This window comes from Arvicola amphibius, chromosome 2 (assembly GCF_903992535.2).
Source record: "Arvicola amphibius chromosome 2, mArvAmp1.2, whole genome shotgun sequence".
Lineage (NCBI taxonomy): Eukaryota > Metazoa > Chordata > Mammalia > Rodentia > Cricetidae > Arvicola > Arvicola amphibius.
The window spans coordinates 127,719,307-127,746,170 of record NC_052048.2 but is presented as its reverse complement, the minus strand read 5'-3'; the positions used below and the strand labels follow the sequence as shown (position 1 = coordinate 127,746,170).

At 45.8% G+C, this 26,864-nt stretch overlaps 1 protein-coding gene across 1 annotated transcript in view; it reads right to left on the bottom strand.

The window, feature by feature from the left end:
- Xdh (xanthine dehydrogenase) overlaps positions 1-26,864 on the bottom strand; it is a 65,778-nt gene that overhangs the window by 28,982 nt on the left and 9,932 nt on the right. The window contains exons 3-16 of the mRNA XM_038318021.1: positions 26,641-26,737; positions 25,653-25,758; positions 21,989-22,115; positions 20,983-21,044; positions 13,051-13,119; positions 12,660-12,746; positions 11,242-11,383; positions 8,689-8,781; positions 8,065-8,216; positions 6,946-7,039; positions 5,387-5,496; positions 3,292-3,476; positions 1,437-1,611; positions 685-768 (exon numbers count right to left, since the gene is read on the bottom strand). Coding sequence (XP_038173949.1) covers positions 685-768; positions 1,437-1,611; positions 3,292-3,476; positions 5,387-5,496; positions 6,946-7,039; positions 8,065-8,216; positions 8,689-8,781; positions 11,242-11,383; positions 12,660-12,746; positions 13,051-13,119; positions 20,983-21,044; positions 21,989-22,115; positions 25,653-25,758; positions 26,641-26,737 — 1,583 coding nt within the window. The remainder of the gene's footprint in view (positions 1-684; positions 769-1,436; positions 1,612-3,291; positions 3,477-5,386; positions 5,497-6,945; positions 7,040-8,064; positions 8,217-8,688; positions 8,782-11,241; positions 11,384-12,659; positions 12,747-13,050; positions 13,120-20,982; positions 21,045-21,988; positions 22,116-25,652; positions 25,759-26,640; positions 26,738-26,864) is intronic.

Below are 26,864 nucleotides of genomic sequence, written 5' to 3'. Positions count from 1 at the left end.
TAGAGACAGAGTCTCCTGTTTCCCAGGTGGTACTCAAATTTTCTATGTAGCAGAAGACAGGCTCAAACTCTTCCTGATTGCCCTGCTTCTACCTCCCAAGTACTGGGATGACAAGGCTGCCCCTCCATGGCTCTTTTACATGGTTCTGGGGTCTGAATGTAGGGCTTCATGCATAAGTGAGCACTCTACCACTGAACAACAGCCCCAACCCATCATTAATTTGTATGTTTACAGCTGTTTTGTGCTACAGTGGCTGAGATTAGACGTGACAATACACTATATGATTTGCAAAATCTGCAGTGCTGATGGGAAATGTGCTGACCTTTGACCTAGTGAACCCCCAAAACTTGTGAGAATGATGTGTTTGTTTGCCTATGCTCATCCATGTGTACATCTTCCGGAAGATTTTTAGGCTGGCACATTAGGGGTCAGGAAGGACAAAATAGGTTTTTCTTCTCCTTAAGGAGCAGGTGCGGTTTAGCACCAAGCCCTAAGAGAGAAACTGGCAAACAAGGATGAGAAGTTGCATTGCAATAATGCGACCCTGGTGTTCTTCCCTGGGTGTTCATGGAGGGACTTTAAGCATCTGCGCGCCATTTAGGTCAGCCATTTGCCAAAGTTCAGCTGTGAGTCATTGTATGTGGCCGCAGGGCCCCTGAAATTAAACATGCCTTGTGTACTTACTTGGAAAAGCTGGACGTTAGCCGGAGGGTCCTTCTGAAAGAGCAGAGTGGCACTGGCAAAGGTGGGGTCCAGCTTACCACACATCTGCGGAGGTGAGGTAACAGAGGAGGCTAGGACTACATCATATCACTTTCTGCCTTCCATCCACAAGTAATAAAGATGATGTGTCTCCTCCCACTCCATCATCCCCCATTCCCTTACCCCCATTCCCCACCCCCCTCATCTCTCCATTCCCTCATTCCCCATCCCCTCATTTCCCCATCTTCTCTTCCTAGCATTTTGAGTACAATGCGGCGTCTGTCTCAAAATTCAGATGTGGGCTTTTGGGACTCAGTATCCAATAACCACAGCAACTACATCCCCAGCCACCTTGATGCTGTAGCCCTGGATGCTGACTTCTTTCTCCAACACCCCTGGCTTTCTACATTCATGCAAGCTGTTTTCTTTGTTGGAATACCACCCCTCCCCACACCTTCCTTTAAAGTCTTCCTTACTCCCCTTTACTCAGGAAGCATTTAATGATACAGAAGGCAGTCACAATGTAACCTGGGTTATAAATCCCTTTTCTCAGTGTGATTCCAACTCTGCCTAGAAAGTGAGACTTCCAGGTTCAAAGGTAGACATTGGTAGATGAGGTGGGGGCACTATCCCTAGGTTGCCCTGACACCTGCTCTTCTGTTCTCAGATGTTGAAAGGGAAGGAGCAACTTTCCACCCAGCCCAAACTGCTGTGCCCCCAAAGATGGTGCTCACATTCTCGAGGTTCGCTTTGCCCAGCTTCTGGAGGACCGTCAGGTAGAACTTGAAGAAGAAGCTGAGGGTCAGGGTCCGTCGGAACTCTACCATACCACCAGGGGCGTTGGGGGCCAGGTGCAGCTCCTCTGCCAGGCCAGCACACACATCCTGCAGCAACTCCTCATTCCAGGACCTGGAAAAGGGCAGAGTGTGGGCTTGCTTCCCACCCATCTCCATCACTCAGTGTGGGGCATAACACCCAAGCCTCTGCCGAATAGGCAGGCAAAACTCGACCTTCTGGTACCTTAGTCCCTCACCTTTAAAAGCACATACAAAGATAGGTAGGTAGGTAGATAGATAGATAGATAGATAGATAGATAGATAGATACATACATACATACATACATATATGTATCTAGATATATAGCTATACATGCATACACACATACATGTATCTAGATATATAGCTATACATGCATACATATCATACATGTATCTAGATATATAGCTATACATGCATACATACATACATGTATCTAGATATATAGCTATACATGCATACATACATACATGTATCTAGATATATAGCTACACATACATACATGTATCTAGATATATAGCTACCTGTATAAATAGAAAGATATCAACTTTTTCTTATTTTAACTTTTTCTTCTTTCCCTTTTCTCTCTCCAAACCCTCTCGTATAGCCCTCCCCACTCTCCTTCAAATTTATAGCCCTTTTTTCATTAATTTTTATTGCATGCACGTATATGTATGTGCATACATACATTTTCCTATATATAACCTGTTCTGTTTGTATAATGTTACTTGTACATATTTTTAAGCTCCAAAAATAATAGTTACTCTAGGTTCTTATAATATACTAGGCAATATCCTAAGTACTTTATTTGAGTTGCTGGTTTTCATTTAATTAAACACTGTGGTAGGGAGAAATCTGTTGCCCATTTTAGCACTGAGAAATTTTGGCATAGAGGGACTAACTAATAAGACTCTGCTCCTCATCTGGTTAGTGATGGGGCCAAGGAATCAGATTTCAAATTCATCTCTGTCTCTTTGATGTGGTCATTCTAAGGCTCACATAAGGTAACACCAATTATAATTACTCATTATAATAGTAGTAGGATTAATAGTAGGGATATGCATAACAGTGGTAATGGCAATAGTAATAATAGTAGTAATAGTAATAGTGGTGGTAGAAATAATGGCGACACCAGCAGCAGCAGTAATCCTATTCGTTGTAATAGTTCCAGTGGCAGTGAGAAGCACGGTGGTAACCATAGCAATGGTAACACTAGGCACAGATGCAGTAATAGTAGAAGCAGTAGCATCAATAGGCAGGGCACCAGAAATGCTGCTACCACAGAGTTGGTAGTAGTGATGACAATAATGCTATCGTCAGTAGTAACAGCAGCAGCAGTTGCGACAGCTGTGTAGTAGGAGTGACAGTGGTGTCAGGAAGTAACCATAGTAACACGCTGCTAGCAGCAATGGCATTAACGGTGCTCATAGTCTGTAATGGCGCTGGCAGCACTAGCAGCAGTGAGAGGAGTAGCAACAGGAATGCTACTAAGATAACCCCTACAAGTAGGTGACCAGTGTCTGTGTTCTTAGTAATAGTCAGTGGGAGTCACAGCAACAGTAGGAGGAGGTACCACCACTGCGGTGCTGTTAGCCATACAGTGATAGGAGAATGAATGAGAGCGGCTGCAGGCGGCAGCAGCAGCAGTCAGAACTGCTGTTAGAAGCATCGCCAGGAGGCGTGATGGTAATAGCAGCACCAGGAGCTGCAATGGTATCACCCCAGATGCCACTGCGGCAGTGCAGACAGCTTCCCAGTGCAGCCCGTGCTTACTTGGATGGCTGTCTTGAAGTGGTCTTGAGGGCTGAAATGGTTCTGTCAGCCATCCCTCCGTAACAAAGGGACAGTTCCTGCACCTCGGTGGTCCCTGGCTTGAACAGGACTCTCATGCCGCTAGTCACCTTGGCAATGTCATCTTCTCTCCGGGAGGCCTGCTTGAAGGCTGAGAAAAACTCACCCTAAAGATTAAAAAAAAAGAAGAAGAAGAATTGGTCTTCCCCACACTTTGCAAGCATAACAAATGGCCAGCATGAAACCTAAGGACTAGACAGGATACCAGAGACTGAGCCTTGGAAATTGGTGGGGAGCAAAGACAAGCATATTCTTAGACTACATTTTCATAAGCTCCAAGTCACATTCCCAGAAGCTGGAAAGGGTCCGGACTTCCCTGCCAGTCAGGTGACTCGGGGAATGAGGTGGCGTCTACAGAGCGTACAGCTGGAAGGAGAAAGACAACGCCACAAAAACTCCCAGAAAACCATCTTGGCACCAGTATCAGAATCCACTGTCCCCTCCAAAGACCTCAGTGAGAACTCTTTGGCGTGTCGCCTCTCTGGCTGGAACAGGATGATGTGGTACACCACCTCGCCTGCGGCTCCCAGATAACTGTAATGTGTTCCTCCCACCAGGGTGCTGCGGATTGACATATCCTGATTGCTGTGAGCCCGGGTCCTGCTACCAGGCAACTGTCGCTTTATGCTAGAAGCAAGCTTCTCTCCTGGGCCTGAACCAGGTCTGTTTCTATGGAGAGGAGGGTAAAATGAATCACTTTCCAGGAAGGAATCATGTGACGCCTGCCTTCCACATCGTGTTGTTCCTCGGGTTTGTGGTCACCCTGGGTCTGCATATTTATATTAACCCCAAAGGTCCTTTGTTCTGAAGGAGCCATCATTCTTGGGTGCTGACGTGTCTGGAGCACCTCGCCCAGAGTTTTAGCTGTTCTAAAGCAGGCAGTGGTTCCATGTGCTCAGTCCCAGGGTCACACTGGTGCCACCAGCTATCAGGGTACCAGTGTCCTTTCTTGATAAAACTCTCTAGTTCCCAGCATAAAACCTCATCCCTTTTATCAAATGATGGATTTGTTAAAGACCCTATCTGAAAAATAAAAGCAGAGCCACATGAAGCCTGAATATCCCCTGTCCCTACTCAATTAAAAAAATAGTGATCTGTGAAATTCATAATTCTAAGACTCACTGCTCAAAATAGTCTGTAATCACAAGCTGGAAAATCATTAGGAGGCCATCTCAGGGGCATTGTTGTTCGAATTGGATTAGCATTCTCATTAAAGAGGTCAAAATCTGCCAGGACGAACTGAGTTCACACTGACCAAGCACTTTCTGTAACCCGAGGCTGTCCTGACAGCTGTTTTGCTGGCCTCGCCCAGAACATTCTTGTAATACGTCTAGCGCGTCTGTGTTCTCAACTGGTGACTGCTGAGAGAGGAGAACTAGAACAGGCCAAGCCCCACAAGGCGCCACATCTGGCCAAACAGATGAGAAAGGCGCTCATGAAGCCCACATCCAGCCGTGCCCAGCCAGAGTAAGGTCAGTGAGCCCGCACCTCAGCAAGCCCAAGGTCAGCCGTGAGGTCTCACCAAGGCAGCTTCTTCACTCGGCCCGCAGGACCTATACACTTGACCCTGGGAAAATAACATCACTGGCACAAGGCAGAAATATCCAACAAACAGGGATGCCCTTGGGACTGTGCTGGGAACTGCTGGTGGATGGCCACCACCGGCTTCCATACACCTACCAAGAACCTCATGAGTTCTGTCCTTCAGTATTTCCTGCAGTCTCTACAGCGGGTAACACTGTGTCTATTTTACAATGAGGACGCAGAGGCTCAGAAACGTGAGACTAGCCCCTCTAAGTCCCCTGTCAGACTGCTGAATTCCATAGTCCATGCCCCACAACTTCTTCTTGTCCAGAAATGATAGAGTTGCTTCATCAAAGGCAATGTCAGCGAGAATGGATCCAGGTTAAAGTTGAGAGGTGCTAACTACGGTCCTGAGACTGTCTTTTGGCTCCTTATCTGCAGCCTGGCGGCGGTATAGTTTGGGCAGAGCATGAAGCAACTTCCAGCTTCTTACCTCCCTGCTGTAGGGGATCTCAATGGACAGCAGTATCTCCTCTGGACTGAGCAGAGTCTTTCTGTAGCCAGGGAAGAAGGTGTGGTCCATCCGAACAGTTCTCTTGGTACCTACATGCAGACAATATGATCACAATCACACGTGGGTGAGGCTGGTGATACACTGGGAACAGGGGACAGTCACCAGTGGGACAAGTTCCTCTCTGCTCTCTGATGCCACGATCAGAGGAAACAGCAGGCAAAATTGGAACTAAGTCCCTTTCTGAGGTCCTTAAGCAGGGTATTCTCATCATAGTCTGACAATCACCTTTTCTGAGAGAAGAATGATCTGGTCTGTGGTATTTGTCATTTTATGGTCTAAATACACCCACCACAGCCAAGCACAAGCAGCCATGCAAAGGCACTGTGAGTGTGAAGTCAGAATAAAGGCAAGAAAATTGTATCAATTCCTTGTTCACTGTCCTCGATCAAGAAAGCTAACAAGGATTGCCTTCGGGAAGTTGGCGTCTGGGAACTAGATTGTAGAAGGATTCCTACCATTTCAGTAGTGTAGCATATATAACTGCCACCCAAGAAATCGTGGTTATTAAGTCTCTAACTAGCTTCTCTGGTAGACAGTAGTTCTCCCGTGTGTCACCATTCATTGCTAGGGGAATCGTCATATATCCTGGTCCCAACATACCCTCATCCACTTGTCTAGTCCAACTGTGAATCCCCTACAAAGACCATGGAGACCAATGTGGAGGTTTCAGGAGAATGAAGCTAGAACTACCATACGACCCAGCAATAACCCTTCTGGCCAAATACCCAAAGGACCCCACAGTCCACGAAGTCCAATGTTTACTGATGCTCATTCATAAGAGCAAGGAAATGGAGCCAGCCTTGATGTCTATCAATGGATGAATGCTTAACAAAACTGTGATGCATGGAGAAAGTGGAACTGTAATTGGCCAAAATGGAATTGTGAAACTTGCCAGAAAATGGATAGAACTGGAAAGTATCCTAGTAAGTGAGGCAATCCAGGCTCAGAAAGGCAGAAACTGCAAGTTCTCTCTCTTCTGTAGCTCTGAGCTCCTGGTGTTACGTATGAGAACTAAGTGTGGGTAGAGGCTAGGAAACCAGGAAGGGACCCATGATGAGGATCGGGGGGGGGGGGTTTAAGGGGCATGGGTAAGAAGAGTAAAAGAAGGCTTGCATGTGGTAGAAAATAGAGGAGGAAACACTGGGGGTAAAGGGGTACAATGAGGACAGGGCAGGGGACAGGAAGATAGAGGGGAGGCCCAACCAAACTTAGTAGGTATAAAAATTCTTTAAGGAAACTTGCTACTTTGTATACTAATTAAAAGATTAAATTTAAAAAAAAAGAAACAAAAAGGAAGAAAAATGCTTAACTCTCTCAGCCTCTAACCTGGATTGATCCCCCTGCAACTTCTATGAATGCAAACCTTAAAGCATTAGGGACCACTGAATATGGGGCTTTGTTTCTCCAGAAAATGATCCGGGTGGTAAAACATTCCTCCCCCAAGTCATTCTTTATGAATCTCTGCCTTAGTTGCTCACCTCTAGACACGAGGGTCAGTTTGGCTCCGCTGGCCATGAACACAGGGTTGAGGTCAGAGATGGGGCTGGCAGTGATGATGTTCCCTCCGATGGACTGGTGAGAACAAGCGGAGAGTGAGAGCTGCTCCCGCATGCAGGGCAGGAGGTGACAGCTGTGGCAGGGGGCACTGGAGGACCTGACTGAGCAGCTCGGTGAGACATGGTCATTCGAGGAAACACAGAAGCCTGAGATCAAAGCACTTAGGACGGGTTCTCAGCTTGGAAACATACGTGTGTGTCTGCAAACTTAGGCAAGTTCTTCGAAATTGTTTTCCCTTACCCAACCTTTTTTTTTCATTCTGAAAGGATTGAAGTGAGTTATCACCAGGGCGCAAGGAGCCAGTAAAATGAAGTTCAAGTTAGAGATCAAGGAAAAAGAGGACAACTCCGAGATGAACAGTTGCTTCCTTTTGCAGCTGATCGTTCTGGCAATTCAACAAAGAAAGGAAATGGAACAAGAATCAGATAGAGGTTCTTGTTGCCGAAACCAAGGAGGAGAGACAGTGTGAGCTGGGAATGAAACTTTCTCAGAAGCACGCTTAGGAGAACTGGGGACACAATGGCCTTTCTGCCTCCGTGTTCCTTCCTCTGAAACCGGAAGTGGTACGTTCTTGGACAGGGCAGGGGCTTGGAAGTGGTCTGTGCTCTTCTGTTTTAACTTTAAAAGCAGTTTTCAAAGAATAGAGTGGGACAGGATAGGCTGTCTCCCAATACCATAAACTGGGTGAAGCCCAAATGGAACAAGGAACCTGAATGGTACTAGCTACAAGCCAGAAATTCCAGAAGACTGACAGAACAGGCAACAGACGGACCCTTCCCTCCTTTGGAGGGAGCTCGGAGCCTCTGGTTCACCCCTAAACTCTGAAGGGACCCAGATCTGGCTTCTCTGACATGTCTCTCATTCACTTGCCGAGAATCTTTGACAGCTGAGAAAGAAGGAGGCAGAACACTGGGTCTGTCCAACCTTGAGGGAGAACTGTGTTTCTCAGTGACCCACAGACCACCTTTGTGAGTAGTAGCCTGGACTTATAGAAAATCTGATATCCGCTCCTTCTCTCTGCTGGTGACCCAAGGACTCACCGCCACAGACTTGACCTGCTTGCCAGCGAACCAGCGCAGCTGCTCCAGCACCCCTCTGAAGACCTCTGTCTTCTGTTCTGGAAGATTAGCGACCGCATCCACCAGCACACTTTCTACCAAAGTAAGGGGGCAAGCGGCTCCAAAGGAGATTCCTGTGGATACATGCCAGATGTAAAGTCACTCCTAGCTGGAAAGACCTATGGTGTGCAGCTCTTGTGAAACTGGAGCCAGGCTAAAGTAAGGCTTCTATCTTTATAGGGCCCAGAGAGGTGACGTAACTAACGGACTATGCTCATACCTCTGGATCCTATAATCAACACACTTTCCTATAATCCAGTAGTTCTCAACTCAACAAAATCAAGACCTCTGGAGGTGAGTTCCGGCTTAAGGAAGAAAAGCAAAACCACACAAACACTATCATCTCCATCTCTCTAGCTCCACCTCCATGTTATCCAATATGTCATCAGGACCAAAGACAACACCAAGATTCTTGCAGTGTCTTGCTAATACTGACTGCATATACTCGGGGGGGGGGGGGGGGGAGTGGTGAGGGATATCGCCTTCCCAGCTCACTCCCTATCCCTGTACCAGATGGTCACCAGGGAAAGCAGGGGGCAGCCTTACCCTCAGGCCCATGCTTCACTGAATTCAGTTCAGGGATCCAGGCTGGGCAGACAATCAGAGGAAATAACATCTTCTTAAACTTCATTTCAATGCCTTTGAGAAGTGAGAAACCTGGGTTAGAAACTTTAGCAGTTTCCCATATCACACACAGGATGCACGCACATTTAACACCAAGAGAGGTTTGGAAACAGAACAGATAAGGAGGGACTAGGTCAGTCATAATCTCTGCCTTTCTCTCAACAAATAAAAAAATGAACTCAGATTCACTGCAAAGTGTCATGCAATGGCATTTGAAAACACGGGACATTAAGGAATGTCCAAAATTCTTTCAAGTACTTATATTTGAACTCCCTTGATAGTCTTAATCACCCTGTGAGTGACTGAATGTTTCCTTTTATAGATGTGGAACTTGAAGATCAGAAATGTTCAACATTTTTTTAAAAATGGTCACTTACATGTATGTATGCAATGAAAGCATATGAATGACATGAAATATCAGAGGACAACTCTCCTTCCACCAAGGGTCCCAGGGATTGAACTCAGGCCATCAGACTGATGTAGCTAGTGTCTTTTCTCCACTGAACTATCTCATTAACCCCAACTCTTTTGCTCAAATCCACAAGTTAATAACAAGCACATTTCCATCTTGGAACCATTGTTAGGGGTGGGATATACTAGAGAAAAGGTCAGATCCTTAAAACCAAAGAAGAAAATGAGACACAAAACTTCAAATCTGTCTTCTGATCTCCAATAGTTCTGTCTGGGTTCAAGGTGCGTGGCTTGGTGGGGCGGCATATTTGTCCCGTCTCTGTCTCCACCCCAGCTAATCACTCGAAGACTCTGCTGATGTGGCTCCTCTGTCCCCTCAGAGCCAGATGATGCGTTGTCTCTCCAGATCTTGCCAATGCCATCGCAGACGGGGAATCAAACAGAAACCCCAGTTCTCCGTCTTGATGAGGCTTAGGGCTTCAAAGGGCCAGCCCGCTTTGAGGAGTGCACTCCCAAGACAGGACACAGGCTGGCACAATGAGCTCCATCTTAGTAAGGATTTTTCTAGACTCACTCCCCTCACGGCCGGCACTGGCTGTAGCTAGGTCTTTACTTTGTGCAGTGTATTAGGAGGGGGGAGTAGAGTCGATAGAAGGGATCTTGAGAAATTATTGCTAATTGTGGAGCTCAACAGATCTTATTATAATCCAGAGCATTGCCTGACTCATAGAGAGGAGCATGTCCAAAGTCAAAACATCACCAAAGATCCTTCTAGACACTTCAAACCATGTTAGCCTTGGTCCCTAGAACTCTAGTGATATAGACAAAGGAGCTGAGAGCCACAACCATATGGACAACGAGAGCACCAACCATCATGAATGCTACTGAGCCACAGCCTTCAAAATCACACCACAGAGACATGTCTCATACCCTAAACACAGTGTGTCACAAAGCTACACATGGAGGCCTTTGTACCCCATTTGTGCTTCTGAGGACAGAGTCAGTACTGTGCTCCATCACTGATCCAAGCAAGGCTCTCCTGGGTGGACTGGGGATCCAACCAGAATTTAAGGAGTTGAGCCAGACTCCAGGCAGCTGTTTTGATTTCTCAAGCATTGCTTGTCAACCACCTCTCAACACATACACTACACATACATACACATGTACTACAATACACATACATACACATGTACCACATTACGCATACATACACATACACTATACTATACATAAATACACATACACTACACTACACATACATACACATACACTAAAACCATGAGTCCTCGGGTTCAAACCCCCAACATCCATGTGAAAGACTAGGAGTGGCTACATATACCCTTAACCCTAGTACACTGTGGGGCTTGCTCAGCTTAGCTCCAAGTTCACTGAGGATACTGTCTCAGGGGTATAAGGCACCACATGAAAGAGCAGGATCCGCCCTATCTTCCTCTGACCACACACACACACACACACACACACACACACACACAGACATGCGTGCACGCGCGCGAGTGCATAGATGCACATACACATGCGCACACACGTGCACACAGACCATTTACAGACCTCTAACACACGTGCACACAGACCATTTACAGACCTCTAACATTGATCAGATACTGGCCTGGATACTTGGCCAGCATTTTTCCCACCCCTCTTAGACCAGGAAAGCTGTGAAGGAAGGAACTTTTCCTCTTAGATTTTTGTGTCCCTAGCTCTTCCCAGAAACGGGAAGGGTCACAGTTGGCAATCCATGGATGTCCACAGAGAAACCCAGCAAGCGTAAGAATCCACCTGCTATGCAAGCAGCCCTCTGAGATGTTATACCATCCCGCACACAGAATGAGAAGTCAGGAACCTTTCCTAGGATACATAGTAAGGGACTAAACCAGGCCTCCCTGACTCCAAAGCCAATGTCCTGGGAGCCCATATGCCCTGAGTTCAGTGGGCTTCCAGTGAGCAGCCAGTGAATCAATGAATAGAGAGTAGAGGAACACTCAGGGAGGAACCAGAGGGGCAGAATAAGCCCAGAAATGCTCAAAGGTCCTGATGCAGCCTTACCTATCTCTGTGTTCCCCACCACCAGCTTGGCATCAGGGTGCTGAGCTTTGAGGTCGAGCAGTTCCCCCATGGTTGAAGCCTGGATCCAGGTCACACGTTCCCCTTCAAAACGCAGCTGCTTCTGGGGAGTGTCTTTCAGCCTCTGGGAAGTATAGTTAGCTTACTGCACTGTCTCCTTCGTACTACCCTTCCCTCGAGGAACTCTATTAAATTAGCAGTGGAATCAGCCTGTTTACTGACTTGCCTAATATCGAATTGAGAAGGAAGAGTACATACCAAAAGAAAGGGGGGGATTACATGCAGTTTCTGTTGGCCCTATTCAGTACATCATAGCACTCTTGAGAAGAGCTTAGTGAGAGAGGCACTCTGAGCCTTGCTGCTGCCACTGAAAACAACCTGAAGATCAAGGTTATGGTACTGGCCAAAAGCCACCTGTTAGGAGGAGCCCATACTAGAAATATCAGATTCCACACTGTCACCAGTAGGCACAGTGGACATAGAGTGGGAAGGGCTAAAGGTCAGGAGGACAGGTGTCCAAAGAGCAGAGTGCATGTGGAGGAGGCCTGAATCTGGCACATATGAATGACCCTTGGTGGGAAGAGATCCCAGGCATCAAACCGATGGTGTCTTCAAGGGTTCACAGTCCAGGGAAGGATAGGCCAGTAGCACTGATAATCTGTCCTCTGACCTTTGAACCTTTGAACCTTCAGGAGCCCACATCTCCAAGAAACACCGGAGAAGGCTTGCGTCTTTCCTTGCAATAAATATAAATGAAAATGAGAAAGTCGGCACGAGGACGTCTCCAGAACAGAAACTTGATCCATGTTCATGTCCTTCTAGTGCATCTCTGTTTTGTTTTCTTTAAAGAGGTATGATGGTTATAGAGTGGAAACAGATATAACAATATAATCAATGAGCCGGGCGATGGTGGCGCACGCCTTTAATCCCAGCACTCGGGAGGCAGAGGCAGGCGGATCTCTGTGAGTTCGAGACCAGCCTGGTCTACAAGAGCTAGTTCCAGGACAGGCTCTAAAAGCCACAGAGAAACCCTGTCTCGAAAAACCAAAAAACAAAAAAAAAACAATATAATCAATGGATAACATCAATAGCAGTGCCTGCTATTGATAAACAGTGTATTGCAGAGAGCATTGTCTATTCTTGTGGGGCTCAAAATTTATCAAGAAACACAGACATGGAATCTATAACTGTATGACCCATGTAAGGAGAAACAAAGAATGGGACAGGATGGGAGCATGGGACAGAAGGTCTTTACCTCCTAGAAATGGCAGAAAAAGGAAGGAGAACTAAGTTAAAATCTAAGACAAAATGGTACAAAATTCTCAGCAGCCATGTAAACCAAGTAGACCCCAGGAGGTCACAGAACAGGTATTTGACTAGACATCCCCAGCATCACCTACCAGCAACTCTGGGGGAAAGATGGGCTCTTGAGTGGGATCTAAGGGCTTGAAATCCTCTGGTTTGAATAAAGATGGTGAGGGAGCAACCTGCAAGGAAAGAGAATAGCAAGTGTCAGATGCTCAGATGCATTGGCCCGGCTCTTCTTCCAGGTGAGCTTGTTCCCAGAAGAGGGCAGTCAGCTCCAGGAAGAAGGAACAAGGAGGCCTTGCCAGAGAACCCAAAAGTAATGAGTACCATGGCACCTTCCACATCTGAGCACCACGGCCTCTCATTGTTCCTTCTTGCAACATCACTGCCAAGGATGTGGAAAGAGCGTAGCAACTCCCCCAGACCCTAGACTGCCGCCCCACCCCCCACCGCTAGGCTTCCAGAAGCAGAAGGTCCCGGTACCGTTTGGTCTTTCATTTGGTTCATGCAGCAGTTTGGGTTGTTTCCACTTCCTCCACAGCAGCCGCCATCCTGAGAAAATGACACATATTTGCATAAGAATATTTTCAGTTTCTCAGAACCTAAGGAAAGCCAGTTATCCTTATTTACTCAAGCCCAGCTCTGGCAATCTCAGCCTGTATCAAGGAGAGAAGCACGGCCTATCCCATCCATTCTGCCTCTATTTGGAGGGCTGAGGTCCCTGCCACATGCTCACTTCACTAATGTGGAGTAAAGAAGTCTCTGAAGCAACAGGGAAATTTTATTTTCAAGAAAATTTCTCCATTAAAGCTAGGTTCTACTTTATGAGAACATATGTCTATACCCACTTTCCTTCTTCAGCATTGCTTCCTTAGGAAGTCCCTAAGAGGGAAAAAAAATCTTACCACTTCTCATAGGACACAAAAAGCTCTACTTTGAGACCAAATGAGATCTATGATGCTTTGCTGGGAGTCTCTGCAGTTGGGGTCTTTGTCAGACCCTGTTGTGGATGTCATACATCAGTGCCGGTTTCTAAGACGCATCCAGCCCGCATGCCCAGTGACCTCCACTGTGTCTTTATCCCAGAAAGCTAAACACTCCCCTCCTCACTGTGACTGGGCTCTGGAGAAAGGGCATGGGTCACCCTTTGCTTAGGGGAAACTACTTCCTCAGACCTCTCCGGGTGTCTGTGGCAGAGCACAGACAGAGATTGCTGTCTCCCTCAGCTGAGGGAAGTACATGGTGGAGTGTGTGTTCACCTGTCAGACCCAACTGAAGAAAGCGGGGAAGTTTCTAAATCATGAAACTGATGTTAAGAGACAAATGCAGGGGAACTCGGTCTGTTAATGTAGTGGGTCCTGAAGGAGCAAACTATGGGCAGGCAGCCCTTCTGTCTGTGAGTAAGGGGGAATGACTCTCCATGGTAGCCTTTCCCCAAAGAGAAGCTTCAACCTTCTACCTTTGTCCCAAAAAGCCCCAAGAAGGCAATGGGGTTGAAGGCGTGGCTTTTGAGAACATGTAAGCACTGCCAAGAGAAACATTTGCTAGTTCATATCCTGTGAGTGTGCAGCTCTTTGTGCAGGGCCCTCTGGCATCTCAGGTGTGCACACCAGACCCACTCTGGCTAGTCCACATACGCAACCTCTCCCATCTTGCCCTTCTCTATGCTTAGATGGGAAGAGAGATCCCTTAATGTCTCTCTCAGCTCTCTTCTTGGAAAAGGAGTGGTGAAACTGCCTTCGCAGACTTTCTGGAAGCAAGAGGAATTTGCATAGAGCAAAGCATCGCCTTACTCACCTGGCTTCCTTGAGGAAAGATGTATGTTATACAAGCCACTTTTCCCAGCCGACCAATGTGCCAACATCATACCACTTAGATCATTTCCCATGATAACTCAATGGTATATTTATCCTATAAATTATTGTGATGCATAATAATGAGTCACTCAGGTCTACTGGAGTAAGGCTGACTTTTTCCATCCACACCCTCCTGGGCTCTCTGCTTTAAGAGGTAAGCAATAAGAGAATTGACTAAAATACTGGAGCTCGAGAGAGAACAATCCTACCCACTTAGAATTCTGTATCAGGGACTAGTATGTAAAATGTTAAATAGAAGAAAAGAGCACAGTGACACACACACACACTCACGCACACACACACACACACACGTGAGTGATCTCAGTGCTTAGGACACAGAGGCAGGAGAATCACTACGAGTCAGAAAGGGGAGATCCTAAGTACAACAGTCAAGTCGAAAAGACATAAAAAAAAAAAAAAACCCTTTATGTGGAAGTTGGTCATGGTCGAGCATGTTTTTAATTCCAATACTCCGAGGCAGAGGCAGAAAAATATCTGTGAGTTTAAGGCCAGCATGCTCTAAATAGTGAGTACCAAGATAACTAGGACTCCATAAACAGATATTGTCTCAAACACCCACTCCCAAAAGAAACAAAATAAAGGAAGCCTTAATGTGTTTTAGATAACAGCAGGGCATCAACAATTGCAAGCTACATTTTTAAGTGCTTTAAACTGAAGAGAATTAAACAGAAGTGCAAGGACAAATGTTTTAAGTAGAGACGGCAACACTATTCCATCGGAAATGAATACATCCTGCAGACTGAGAAATCAGTATGGATGTAACTAACATAACATCACCTTCCCCTTGTGAGTGACTTTAAGAATTCAGAAGCTGAAATAACACGTGTGCAGAGGTAAGTCAGACACCTTCCTTGACAGGTGCTAATTATAGACGTCATCATTAGCGCATTACTTGTTCTAAAGAAGACATTTTCCCCATTTAACAAGCATTTATTCTTGCTTTATGGGGAACGGCCTTTGTTGATGCCAATCTATTTAACATTTGTTGGAAACCTAGAGATCAAACCTCAGATTCAGACTCAGTGTCACCAAGATTTAAAAGTCAGGGCGAAGTCTGATTCAGAAGGGCCCTCCCAAGTCACATCTGAATATTTTTGCTTGGTTCATACATTTCCAAGCACGCATAAATGCCTGTAATGAGAACAGTTACATCCCCATCTTCTCTACCCCTTCAACAACAGGCAGAACCAAAGCTATGAAATAAAGACTAAGAGAAGCCGGGTGGTGGTGGTGCACGCCTTTAATCCCAGCACTCAGGAGGCAGAGGCAGGCGGATCTCTGTGAGTTCGAGACCAGCCTGGTCTACAAGAGCTAGTTCCAGGACAGGCTCCAAAGCTACAGAGAAACCCTGTCTCGAAACCTCCCCCCCAAAAAAAGACTAAGAGAAGTCATTAAAGCTGAAGCTATAACATCAGGGTCCTGAAGGCTGAAGATCCTGTGGAATTGTATATAATATTCCATCTGTTTGCAGTGTTCACCTCTTGCAGCTTCGGGTGCTAAGGGCAAGAGATGACACATGACCCTGCTTTCCAGGAAGCAGCCACCATGGAGATGATCTGGAGATTTTCCTAAGTCCCCTTCATTATCCTCTTGATGTTTACTGTTCCACAGTCATTGTCTTTCTTTTGGTCTGACCTAGCGATCTGTATCATCTTGCTCCTCAGACAGGCTGGATCAAAGCACACTGCTTTCACTAAATTTCTTTTTAAAACTATATTTTGCTTTGTTGATTTATCTCGATGGATTTCCTGGTTTCAGTTTCATCAATTTTCTGCTCTAAATATTGTTTCTTTTCTTCTGCCTCTTGTGGATTTAATTTGCCCTTTTCTCATTTTCCTAAGGTGGAAGCCACATATTGATTTTTAGATCTTTTTTTTTCTCTCTCCTAGATTTACATTCCCTGCTCTAAATTTCCCTCCAAGCAATTTGACAAAATATCTTTTCAATTTCATTCAGTTCAAAACAATTTTAAATTTATTTGGGGATTTCTTCTTTGCCCCATCTGTTATTTGGAAGCATGTTGCTTAATCTCACAGAAGGCATTTTTGGAATTTCCCAGCTATCTTTCTGGCTTTGGTTTCTAGTTTAATATTACTCTAGTCCCCAAACAGACATTGTGGAATTGCTATTATTTTTTATTTGTTTTATAGTCCAGAATGTGATCTATCTTGCATTCATGTGAGTATGAAAAAAAGTATTTTTCTGTCATTTCTGGTTGTGGTGACATAGAGACTTTTGTTATATGCAGTTCACTGATAGTACTGTTGAATTTACCTATGTCTTTTCTAGTTTTTAATCTACCTGCAGGATATGGCCATTTCTGATAGGATACTGATGAAATAACCATTTAAAATATTAGAATAAATTTCCATTTTATTCAATCTATTTTAAAATTTATCTTGGAATTTCTTCTTACTGTGTTCCGCTCCTAGTTGCATACATGTTAAGGGTCTCTGTGTCTTTCTAATGTGACTGTTGGATGGATGAACTCACAGCAGAAGTGGCTGGATACCTGGACATGACCAGCATCAGACTGGACCCACCAATACCCCATCGGATGAGAGGGGGCTCATGAAGCCCACCCTTCCCTGGGGAATTGTAGGCAGCTAATGATGGCTGTAAGCCCACCCTTCCCTGAGGAATTGTAGGCAGCTAATGATGGCTGTAAGCCCATCCTTCCCTGGGGAATTGTAGGCAGCTAATGATAGTTGTGGTATGGGGAGTCATAGTTCTCGGTGGTGTCGCTGCTGCTAAGTTTTATTTGCTTAATAAACACTCACCCATGCTTTAAAAAAGGATTTATATGTCTTCTTAAAGCATCTGTCCTTTTATTGATCCACTAATGAGTGGCCGGGAATCATTACGTAGCCTGGAATTACTGGCTTCAAACTCAGAGTCATCCTCCTGCCTCTGCCTCCTGAGCACTGAGATTACAAATGTGAGCTGCCGTGCCTTTCTCCTCTGCTTTAGTTTTGAAGAACAGTTTCACAAAGTACAGAATTTTAACTCAGTGAGATTTTTTTTTTTTACCCTCCTCTCTGTTAGTATACCCCTCAATTCTCTTCTTGTGGTTCCTTATGAGGTGAACATGATCCTTAGCTGTGTGCTTCTACAGATCAGATGTAGCTCTGGATCCTATGAAGGACTGTTCTTTAATTTTTAGTTTGTGAAGCTTGTCTTTAATATATCTTGGAGTGAACGTTGTGAGAGAGGGTTGTTGTTAGCTTGGTTTGGTTCTTGTTTTATTTTGTTATTTTTTGGTGGTTCTTTTGTATTGTTTTTGTTGTTTGACATTGATCTCAGTGTTCTCTGAGATGCCCGGCTATGTGGTTTGGAGTCTAACATTCATTTTGGGAAATGCTCATTCATAATTGCTGAACTATTACTCCTGCCCCTTGCTTTCTCCTTCTGGCATCCCCATTACACACATGCTACACTCCCATGGTTCCACGGTGCTTGGTCTTCTGGGTTTTTATTCTCCTGTTCACACATTCTCTTTGCTCATTGGCTCTGGAAGTGTGAATTTTCATATCTTCAGTCTCAAAAACTGCTTTATTGAGCCACACCCAGTTCACAAAGGAGCCCACCAAGTGTATTCTTCATTCCGTTCCAGTGACTTTGACTCTAGTATTTCCTTATAATTTCTTTATGGAATTCCTGTCACTCTGTTTACATTATCCATCCATTATTATGTGTCTATTTTTTACATTAAAACCTTCAGCATAGTAATTACATTATTTTTAAAGCTCACAATTTGATCTTTCTGACACCTTTTTCATATCAATTCCAATTCTGCTCTATGTTTAGTCTCTTGAAATTCTGTTTACCTCTGTGTAGGTCTTGTGATATTTTTAACTGGAAAATAGATAGTTGTACTGAAATCAGAGGACCTCTGTCAATATGCCTTCAGTGATTTATTGGTGTCAAGGAGAAATACTTTATAGTCCTAGGCTTAATGAGTCTGCCCCTACACTGTGAATTCCACAAGAGTCTTTCTGGAGTCTATTCCTCCCTTAGATGGGTCAATATGGCTGGAGGGGTCTGAGGTTGAGAATTTATCTTCTTCCCGGTAGGGTAGGCTCTGATATTCCCTGAGAAGGAGAGGCTCTGGTACAAAAGCTTTATATGTTTCTTCTTTTTCAATAATTTTTGAGACTGTAATATAATTACATTTCTCCTTCCCGCTCATGTGTTTCTTCTTGTGCCTGTGATTGTCTGCCCTGTCCCATCTGTCTTCAGCTTGAGACACAGCAGCTAGTCCTTGAACTTCCCTTACCCCAGAGGACCAGAGAGGGGCTCTTCATTACCTTTCCACGGTCTGGCTTTGCTGCGGTGCTTAGCATGGCATGGAACCTTCTAAGTTCCTCACACACCAGAGCGGCCAACAGAAATCCCACTTTTGCCTGTTCTAATGGCTTGTCCATTCCCTTCCTCTCTGCTCGATGGGACACAATCGTTCTTGATGCCAATCATGTGCCCAGCTCTGCCAGACTCTGCTCATGTGTGCTATGTGGGGGCAAATAGGAAATCCAAGCTCCATGCAGCCATGCACAAAAGAAAACAGGCTATGGTAAGAATCCTGGGGGCCTCGCGCAGGAACTTGAAGGCACTTCTGCATGCTTGCTCTGTGCCAGGCTTTTGGGCTACTTAGAGCTCTCAGCTTAATGCAGAAAAAACTGGGTCAAGAGGGACAGAGCACTACTCCACAGTAGAGCCATGCACCATCTCAACCGGATGAGCCCTGGGGAAGAGTACCGTTGTTGACATCCTTCTCTTTTGAAGCTCTCTCAGGGCTCTTTAGATTGGACATCTTTGAGCGGGCTCCTCAGATGGGCATGCAGAGACAAGCTGAACAATCCTTGTTTCTCAGAGAAGCCTGAGCCATTAATGAAGACCATATGGCAGATAAGGGAAGGCACTGTCATTTAAAGCGCCTCTTGTTGATGGCCTAAGTTGTACTAGGAATTGTCCTAAAAGCTCTGCAAGAGGTACCTGATGTTTTTTTTCCAAACTCTGGTCATTTATTGCCTCTTTTCAAAGACTTATTTTCGGCTAGCCTCAGAAACAATGGAAGCTGTCAGAAAGGACACATCTCTGGGCACTCATTCCTGGTGTTTTTCTTTAGCTTCCTTCATTCGCTTGACCAAAATTTAGCATATTTTGCAGCCTCCTTGTTTTGCTTACTGTATTCTCTCTTCAGTACAATATATCAGCATTGCAACGCAGGACACATGAAATGCCAAGATGCTGAATCTTAGGTACTTTGGTCCTGGAAGTACCTTCTTTGTTTGAAGGCTTTCTGACAACATATTGGTGGGCTTCTTCTTTAGAGAGGCTGAAACACTTTCAGACTCTGCTAACCTTTTTGGGCCCCAACTACCAAATCACAGTAGCATCTCTCAGTCAAGGGATATCCTTCTCTCCTCTTTTTGTCTTTAGTAACCAGGTTGAAACCACTCAGTTTGGCATCCACAGTGCATCCCTGAACCGACTTGTACTTCCTCCCTCCAGATTTCCTTGGTCTATCACAAGAATTCCCCTTCCTCAACAGTAAATGTACCGTGGCATGAGTCAAGACGCATTGTTTGTTAGGAAAGCCTTGTTTGTCATTCCCACCACTAGATAACTGCAAAACCCTTCCATTTTTCACCAGGCGCCTTGGCAGCAACAAGAAGTACTTACTTTTTATAAACACTACATGGTAGGCATTATAATTTCAGTCTCTGAATTTAACATTCCCTTCATTGCTACCTAGCTCAACCTCCACGCTCAGTTTCCTGGGTGTGGTGAGGCATTGCCTATCTTTACGAGGCTATGTTTCCACCTCCACTCAACTTTCTTGTGTTATGCAAACCCAAGACTTTCTTCCAATATGCCCACCCTAAAGGTGAGCGAGACCCATGATCAAACCGTGGCGAGAAGGTTTGGGTGAAGTTGGGATTCTCTTAACCCAGAGTCGGGCAAAAACTAAGGCGGGTAAGCCAAGAGCAGAGGTGCCAACATTCTGTCCTCACCATATGGGCAGGTATGTGTCTGTGTTTACACAACCAGTGACCACACACTTAGCTACGGTTTCAGACGAGAGGTTTATGAACTCCGCAGGGGTTCACGATCTGTCTGGAGATCTAATTATCAGCTTCATGAGGCCAGCAGAGTGCCAACTGTGACAGCAGCTAAGAGAGGGAAGGAGGAGGGAGGCAGGCTAAGCCAGGCAAGGATGCTTTGAAATACCACATTTGGCACCTGTGCAGGCAGAGTCTGCCAGTCTCCAGGGAAAGTGGCCAAGCCTCGAGACATTATGGGAAGGTAACACTTGGGCAGTGTGCACCTTCCCAAGAATCTGAGTTACACACCTTCCCAGTAGGAAATCCCACACTATGAATAAGACAGCAGTGTCTGTTTGCCCTAGCACATGTCCCAGCTGGAGGACTCACTCACTGACTTGCCTCATCCTCCTTCCCTATAGACCTGAAGTCCTTGGCATCCTTCCCAATTGGGCTTTCTGCAAGTTCCTGCTTTAGGGCAGGGTCCCACTTACCCTGGCGAAGGTTCGGAATCCCTGGAGGATGGGTCTGTAGCCTGTACAGCGGCAGAGGTTTCCTGCAGGCCAAGGGGAAAGTTGAAGTGTCATTGCTCTCCCCAAGTGGTGAGGGGCATGACCTTTGACACTCTATTCTCCTGCCTAGAAGGTTCTGTTCCTCAAAACACCTATCCTGATGCCCTTCCGGAATGCCCAGACCGAGTACACACCGGCCTTCCCAGGGTGTCTGGTCACCTTCTCAGTGTGTCTCTCAAACTATATCACCAATATGCTTCCGCTTTAGAATGGAAATTCCTGGAGGAAAGACTTCCATCGTTTATCCCATGAGCCTTACACTCCAGACAGTGTGTAACAGGACTCAAATGACGTCTGAGCAGATGATTGGCTGGGAACCTTCTGGACTCAGTTCTCTAGAGAGATTCGATTCACGCAAAGGAGACCAAACAGGAAGGCAGCAACTACTGTGACATCTAGCCTATCTCCTTCCTGTCAATCACCCTGAGAAAGAGCAAGTGAACAAGCCATGTTTTATGAGTATCTAGGCCAGTCATTCTCAACCTGTGGGTCACGACCCCTTCGGTAAACCTCTGTTTCCAAAAATACTTATATTACGCTTCATAACAGTAGCAAAATTACAGTTACAAAGTAGCAATTAAAATAACTTTTTGGTTGGGATCAGTCCAACATGAGGAACCGTAGGAAAGGGTTGCAGCATTAGGGAGGCTGAGAAGCACTGATCTAGTCCGTTTCCCAAATGTCAATAGTCTTCCATGCTAGCTGTCCTGGGACATGGCCGCCCCGTGAAGGATAGGATGCAGACATCCCAGGAAGCAAGAACCAACATGGATAACCAGGAGAAGATCTTGGCTACCATGTTTTGGCAGCCAGAGCTTTCCAAAGAGCAACACCTGGCATTCCCTGCCCATTCTTGACTGTCACCATGTTGACGTGTTCAGGACCTATGTCCCATCCCACTCCCAGGGCTGTGCCTAAAGGTTCACACCTTGGAAGGCATTCTCGATCTCCTCAATGGTGGGCTCAGGCTGGTTTCGGAGCAGTGTGTACATGCTCATGACAATACCAGGGGTGCAGAACCCACACTGGGAACCATGGCTTCTGGCGATTCTTTCCTAAAAGAGAAAAAAAACAGATTAAAAAAAGACAGATGCACCATGCTTGTGTTATCAGGAACCCCTCACTGCACCTCCATTGCAATTCACCTAAAGCTGTGGGGGGTCACCATCAGGTTACCAAACCCCTCTGAGGTACAGTTCCTCATCCCATGACTTACAGCCAAGGATTTAAAAAACCATGACACATAGAAAACTCTTTTTATCCTTTTCTTTATTCTCCCCTTTCTTTCTGTTGTTTTCTAGTGACTGACCCTAGAACTTTGAACATGTTAGGCTGGGTCTCCTTCACTGAACAATGTCAACAGCCCCCTTTTCTACTATTTGTCGGTGATAGTGTCTCACTGTGGAGTGTAGGCAGGCCTTGAACTTGAGGTCCTCCTGCCACAGCCTCCAAAATAGCTGGACTACGGGCACAAGAACTACCTTAAACTCCTGACATTGTACTTGGCATTCTGTAGGCATTCATCAATATTGGCTATTAGTGGACAAGTCCCTTCAGGGAGCGGGGGCTGTTCTCACTCAAGGAACTTAGGAATTTACCCAGGTTCACACATCTTAAATAGAAGCACTGTGCTATATTATTCTGGCTACACGAGCCTGCTGTGAAATTCAAGCACCACTCCTGAGGGACCAGAGTGTGTCCTACCCACCAGTACATTACTGGGTTGTTGAGTGAAGGTACCCTCTGAGCACAGTAAGAACATGAGAATTGGAACATGAGCTAAACTGAGTTTACTCTCTGCACAGGAATCACAAAATTCCCAACCAAAACTGAAAGGTTTTGACTACAAGGCCCCTTTCCTCATCTGCATGACTTTCTTCTTTTTCTGCCTCTTGAGAATCTCTTTTGGTACTCAAGGAAAACTCACAGAAGTTATAACATCTATATCTACAGTCTATTTATTAATTTTGTGAACCCAGACTATAAACCTAGCATGCACTAGGCATGGAAAAGTCCTATAAACAGAGAAGAGAGGATAAACAAAGCCCATACTGTAACAGGGTAATACTGACTTAAAAATGGAGTAAGAAAAATGCCATGTGGTGTAAAGAATTTGTAAAAGATGACATGGTCCAGAGAGACTGGTATCTACTGAGCCTGGTCAGAAAAGGCCTCTCTAAAAAGTATCTTGAGTCTGGCTTCAGTATCACAGTCTAGATCGGGGCAAAAGAACAGTCAGCAAGAAGGCCCCACACAGAATGAGTGTGGTGTGCCAGAGATGCTGAGAGAATATGGGCGGAACCTGCTGGTGATAAACACCTTGGCTGGGAAAGCAGCTCCTCCCAGGCCAGGGCAGGATACAGAACTCTCTCTGTGTGATGGGAAGCCTTGGGAGATTTCAGTGAGCAGCGATGTGATTCATGGCTTGACAAAAAAAATTACGCCGGGCCACTGGATGGAAATTGCATTCTCAAAGCAAGCACGGAGATGGGGCATTGGGATATGGTACAGCCAACCAAACAGATGATGGCGTGGGCCAAGTTTTGCTCAGCAAGAGTAAAAACAGATGGGGGGAACGTCATCTATGGCTTGGGCTGGAGAATGGACCACACTTCTGGATGGATGGGGAGGAGTATATGAGAGAATCAAAGTTTACTCCTAGGTCCTTATCTTGAAAAATAGTGTGGATTGTTTTGCCATTGGCTCATGTAGAGCAACATCCAAGAAGGAAGACATTATGGGCAAAATAGATTTCTAATAAAGTTGAGATCCGACATTTATACAGTGTTGTCAAGTAGGCAATTGGAACTAACTTCTGATGTGTGCACCGCTTGCAGGCGATGTGAGAATGGAGAAGGGTATTGCTGAGGCCTCAGCCTGGATACTGTAGCAGTCTATGGCTGAGCCAAGGAGTCACGTGATACCAATGGAAGCCGGGAGGAAACATGGAAAAGTCAGAAACCAAGAAAAACAAACAGACAGGGAGTAGAATCTGGCCCTGTTGTTTCTATAGATATTAAAATATTAAAATGAGAACAACAAGAATAACACTTTGTGCTGCTAGAAGGGAGGGTACAAAAACCCGTATCGAAACTACTCATTCTTTATTTAGCCACAAAGACTATGACAGGCCCAAATTAAACTCACACTTCCTGCAGGTTGGGCAGGTTTCCTGCCTAAGAAACAGCCTCGCCCTGCTCTGACCTCACATAGGATTAGAGGCTCCTCCTGTACAACAGAACCTGTTTGCTCATCTGGAGGCCCCTGAACCTGATGTCATGGAGGGAGACCAAGGAAGAAGTGACCTCCCGAGAGACATTTTCTCAAGTGGTCAAGAGAGGACTAAGGCCTGGGTTTAACACTTAAACCATCTCTGGTTGCAATTTTCCAAAGAACTCCGGCCTTAGTTACCCCAGTGAAAAAACAATCTGCCCACTGTTCTCTGCTCCCACCTGTTTCCACGCTACCTAAGAGCATCCAAATTCTCCCTTCAAGCCCCCAGATTTGTACAGAGATCCCTCACTGTCCCTGTCTTCAAACCATTGCCAAGCAGTCTAGCTCTGCAAAGGAGAAAACCCCAGTCGGGCATTTCTAAGCTTGTATACCTGGCCTTAAAATTGCTAGAGTTGTAGTTAACCTTGAACTTCTGATTCTCCTGCTGCCTTCTAAGTGCTGGGATTACAAGTGAGTCATTGGCCATGCCCAAATTATATGGCGCTGGGGAGCCAATCCAGAGCTCCAGGAATGGCAGGCAAGTACTCTGTCACCTGAGTCGCATACCCAGCCCTCTTTCTTATCTTATCCTTTGTTCTCAAGAGAGTGAAGGTCTGGCAGTCCATAACTGGTGGTTAATACTGATTAATAACTTGATAGGACCTATAATCAAATAGGAAATGAGCCTCTGAGTCTATCCTGTAAGGGATCATCTAGATTAGGTTTGCCTCTGATCAAGGCTGAGGGAGTTTCTCTAGATTAGGTTGAGGTAGGGAAATGGCAGAATCTAGGACTAAATAGAAAGGGGAAGCTGGCTGGACTTGAGCCTCCCATTGCTCTCTGCTTCCTATCTATGATGCACTGTGCCCAGCTGCCTCAGGCCCCTACCACCATGACTCCCCTACCATGGTAGTGAGAACCCCCAATAAATTTTTCCTTCTTCATGTTCCTTCTATTGGGCATTTTACACCAACAATGTGTAAAGTAACTAATTCAACATTGTATTGTCCAAGGGTGGGAGGTGAATGGTGCAATTAGCACTCCACCCATAGGGGGTACCTGGGATTATTATCTGGAATCCGGGAGATTGTGTGCTGTCAAACCATATTCAAGAACAAGGTGTCCTTCCCTGCCTTTCCAGGTCTGGTGCAAGGATGCTTCTGGATATTAAACTCAGCTGATTTTGTTGTTCCCTTGTGTCATGCAATGTTATATCATCTCTGCCCTGGTGATGAGGAGCCTTGGGTTTGGAGGGAGCCCAGGATCAACCTCCTTTGTTCAAGCAGTGAAGTTTCTTCCAACAACCCAGAGCAAAGCTGCAGACTTGGCCGAGGCCTTCCTGTGAGATGTTCTGGCTTCACATTCACCACCCCACTCACCTGTACAGGATGCAGCTTCTGTGTGTTTCCTATGCCTTCCACGGTTGTCACAGCAACATGATGCAAGGAGCAGATGGGGGCCAAGCAGGCGTTGACAGAAAAGTGACTAGAACCACAGATTAAGGTCATCTCATTGCGACTGAGGTCATCAGAGCAGTGCAGGCCGTGGTAGGACCTGGAGACGTTCCATGTCTCTCTGCTCTATGCTATGTTCTTGTGTCTGCTATTGTTGCCATTGCCCCTCCATCTAAGACCCTGAGACAGGAACAAAAGGGGCTCTATTCCAGCTGGGACTGAGCCTCACTGTTTCATGAAAATAGCCAACATCGGTTTCTATTGCCATCAATATGCCAGCTAGGGGGGCTAGGGGCTGAGGGAGTAGGGGTGAATAAGATGAAATCCCAACCCTGCAACAGCTTGCAGACAGCATGGGAGAATAGAAGTGGGTATGAAGATGCAGTGTAAAAGTCTGACAGCAAATGGTTCAGGGGACTGTGCTGAGCTCACTAAGAAACCTGCCTCAGCACAGAGGATCTAAGTCAACCTTGAGGGATCAAGGAACATTTTGTAGAGGAGATGCTTTTTGGGTCCAGTATTTCCAGGTAGAAAGTCCTGGATGAGAGAACATGCAGTACAGGAAACAGTTTATAGCGATCAGGAAACAAGTAGACCTAGGCCATGAGTTCTTCATATCATTCTTGAGCAGTATTATTAGGCCCTTGGTGGCAAAGGAAACCGGGGAGGAAATCAGGGACATACTATAGAGGGTCGGAGAAGGATCTTGTGGGATGCATGTTAGCCTGGACTGCAGAATGGTCATTGTTTGGTCCTCATTCATCAGCCAAGAAAGATACCCCAAAAGACATCATTCCGTACTCCTTCTTGACGATTGGAGTCTTCTCAGAAACACACATACTCACACACTCACTCAAAAGGTAACCCTACATCCGACCCTCCCATGGACCACTAGGCAGCAGGCAAAGGATACAGGATCTTGTTCTGAAGACGGTCGTACTTAGAGATCATCACTGTGCATGCCCCGCAGCCCCCTTCTCCACAGCCAAGCTTGGTCCCGCACAGCCCCACTGAGCAGCCGCTTGTTAAGGATGCAAATCCAGAGAAAGGACGCTACAGATGGATGGGAATGCTGGGCAGAGCTCCACAGGCAGAACTTACACACGCCCCAAGTCCTTGACCCAGGAAGCAGCAGAA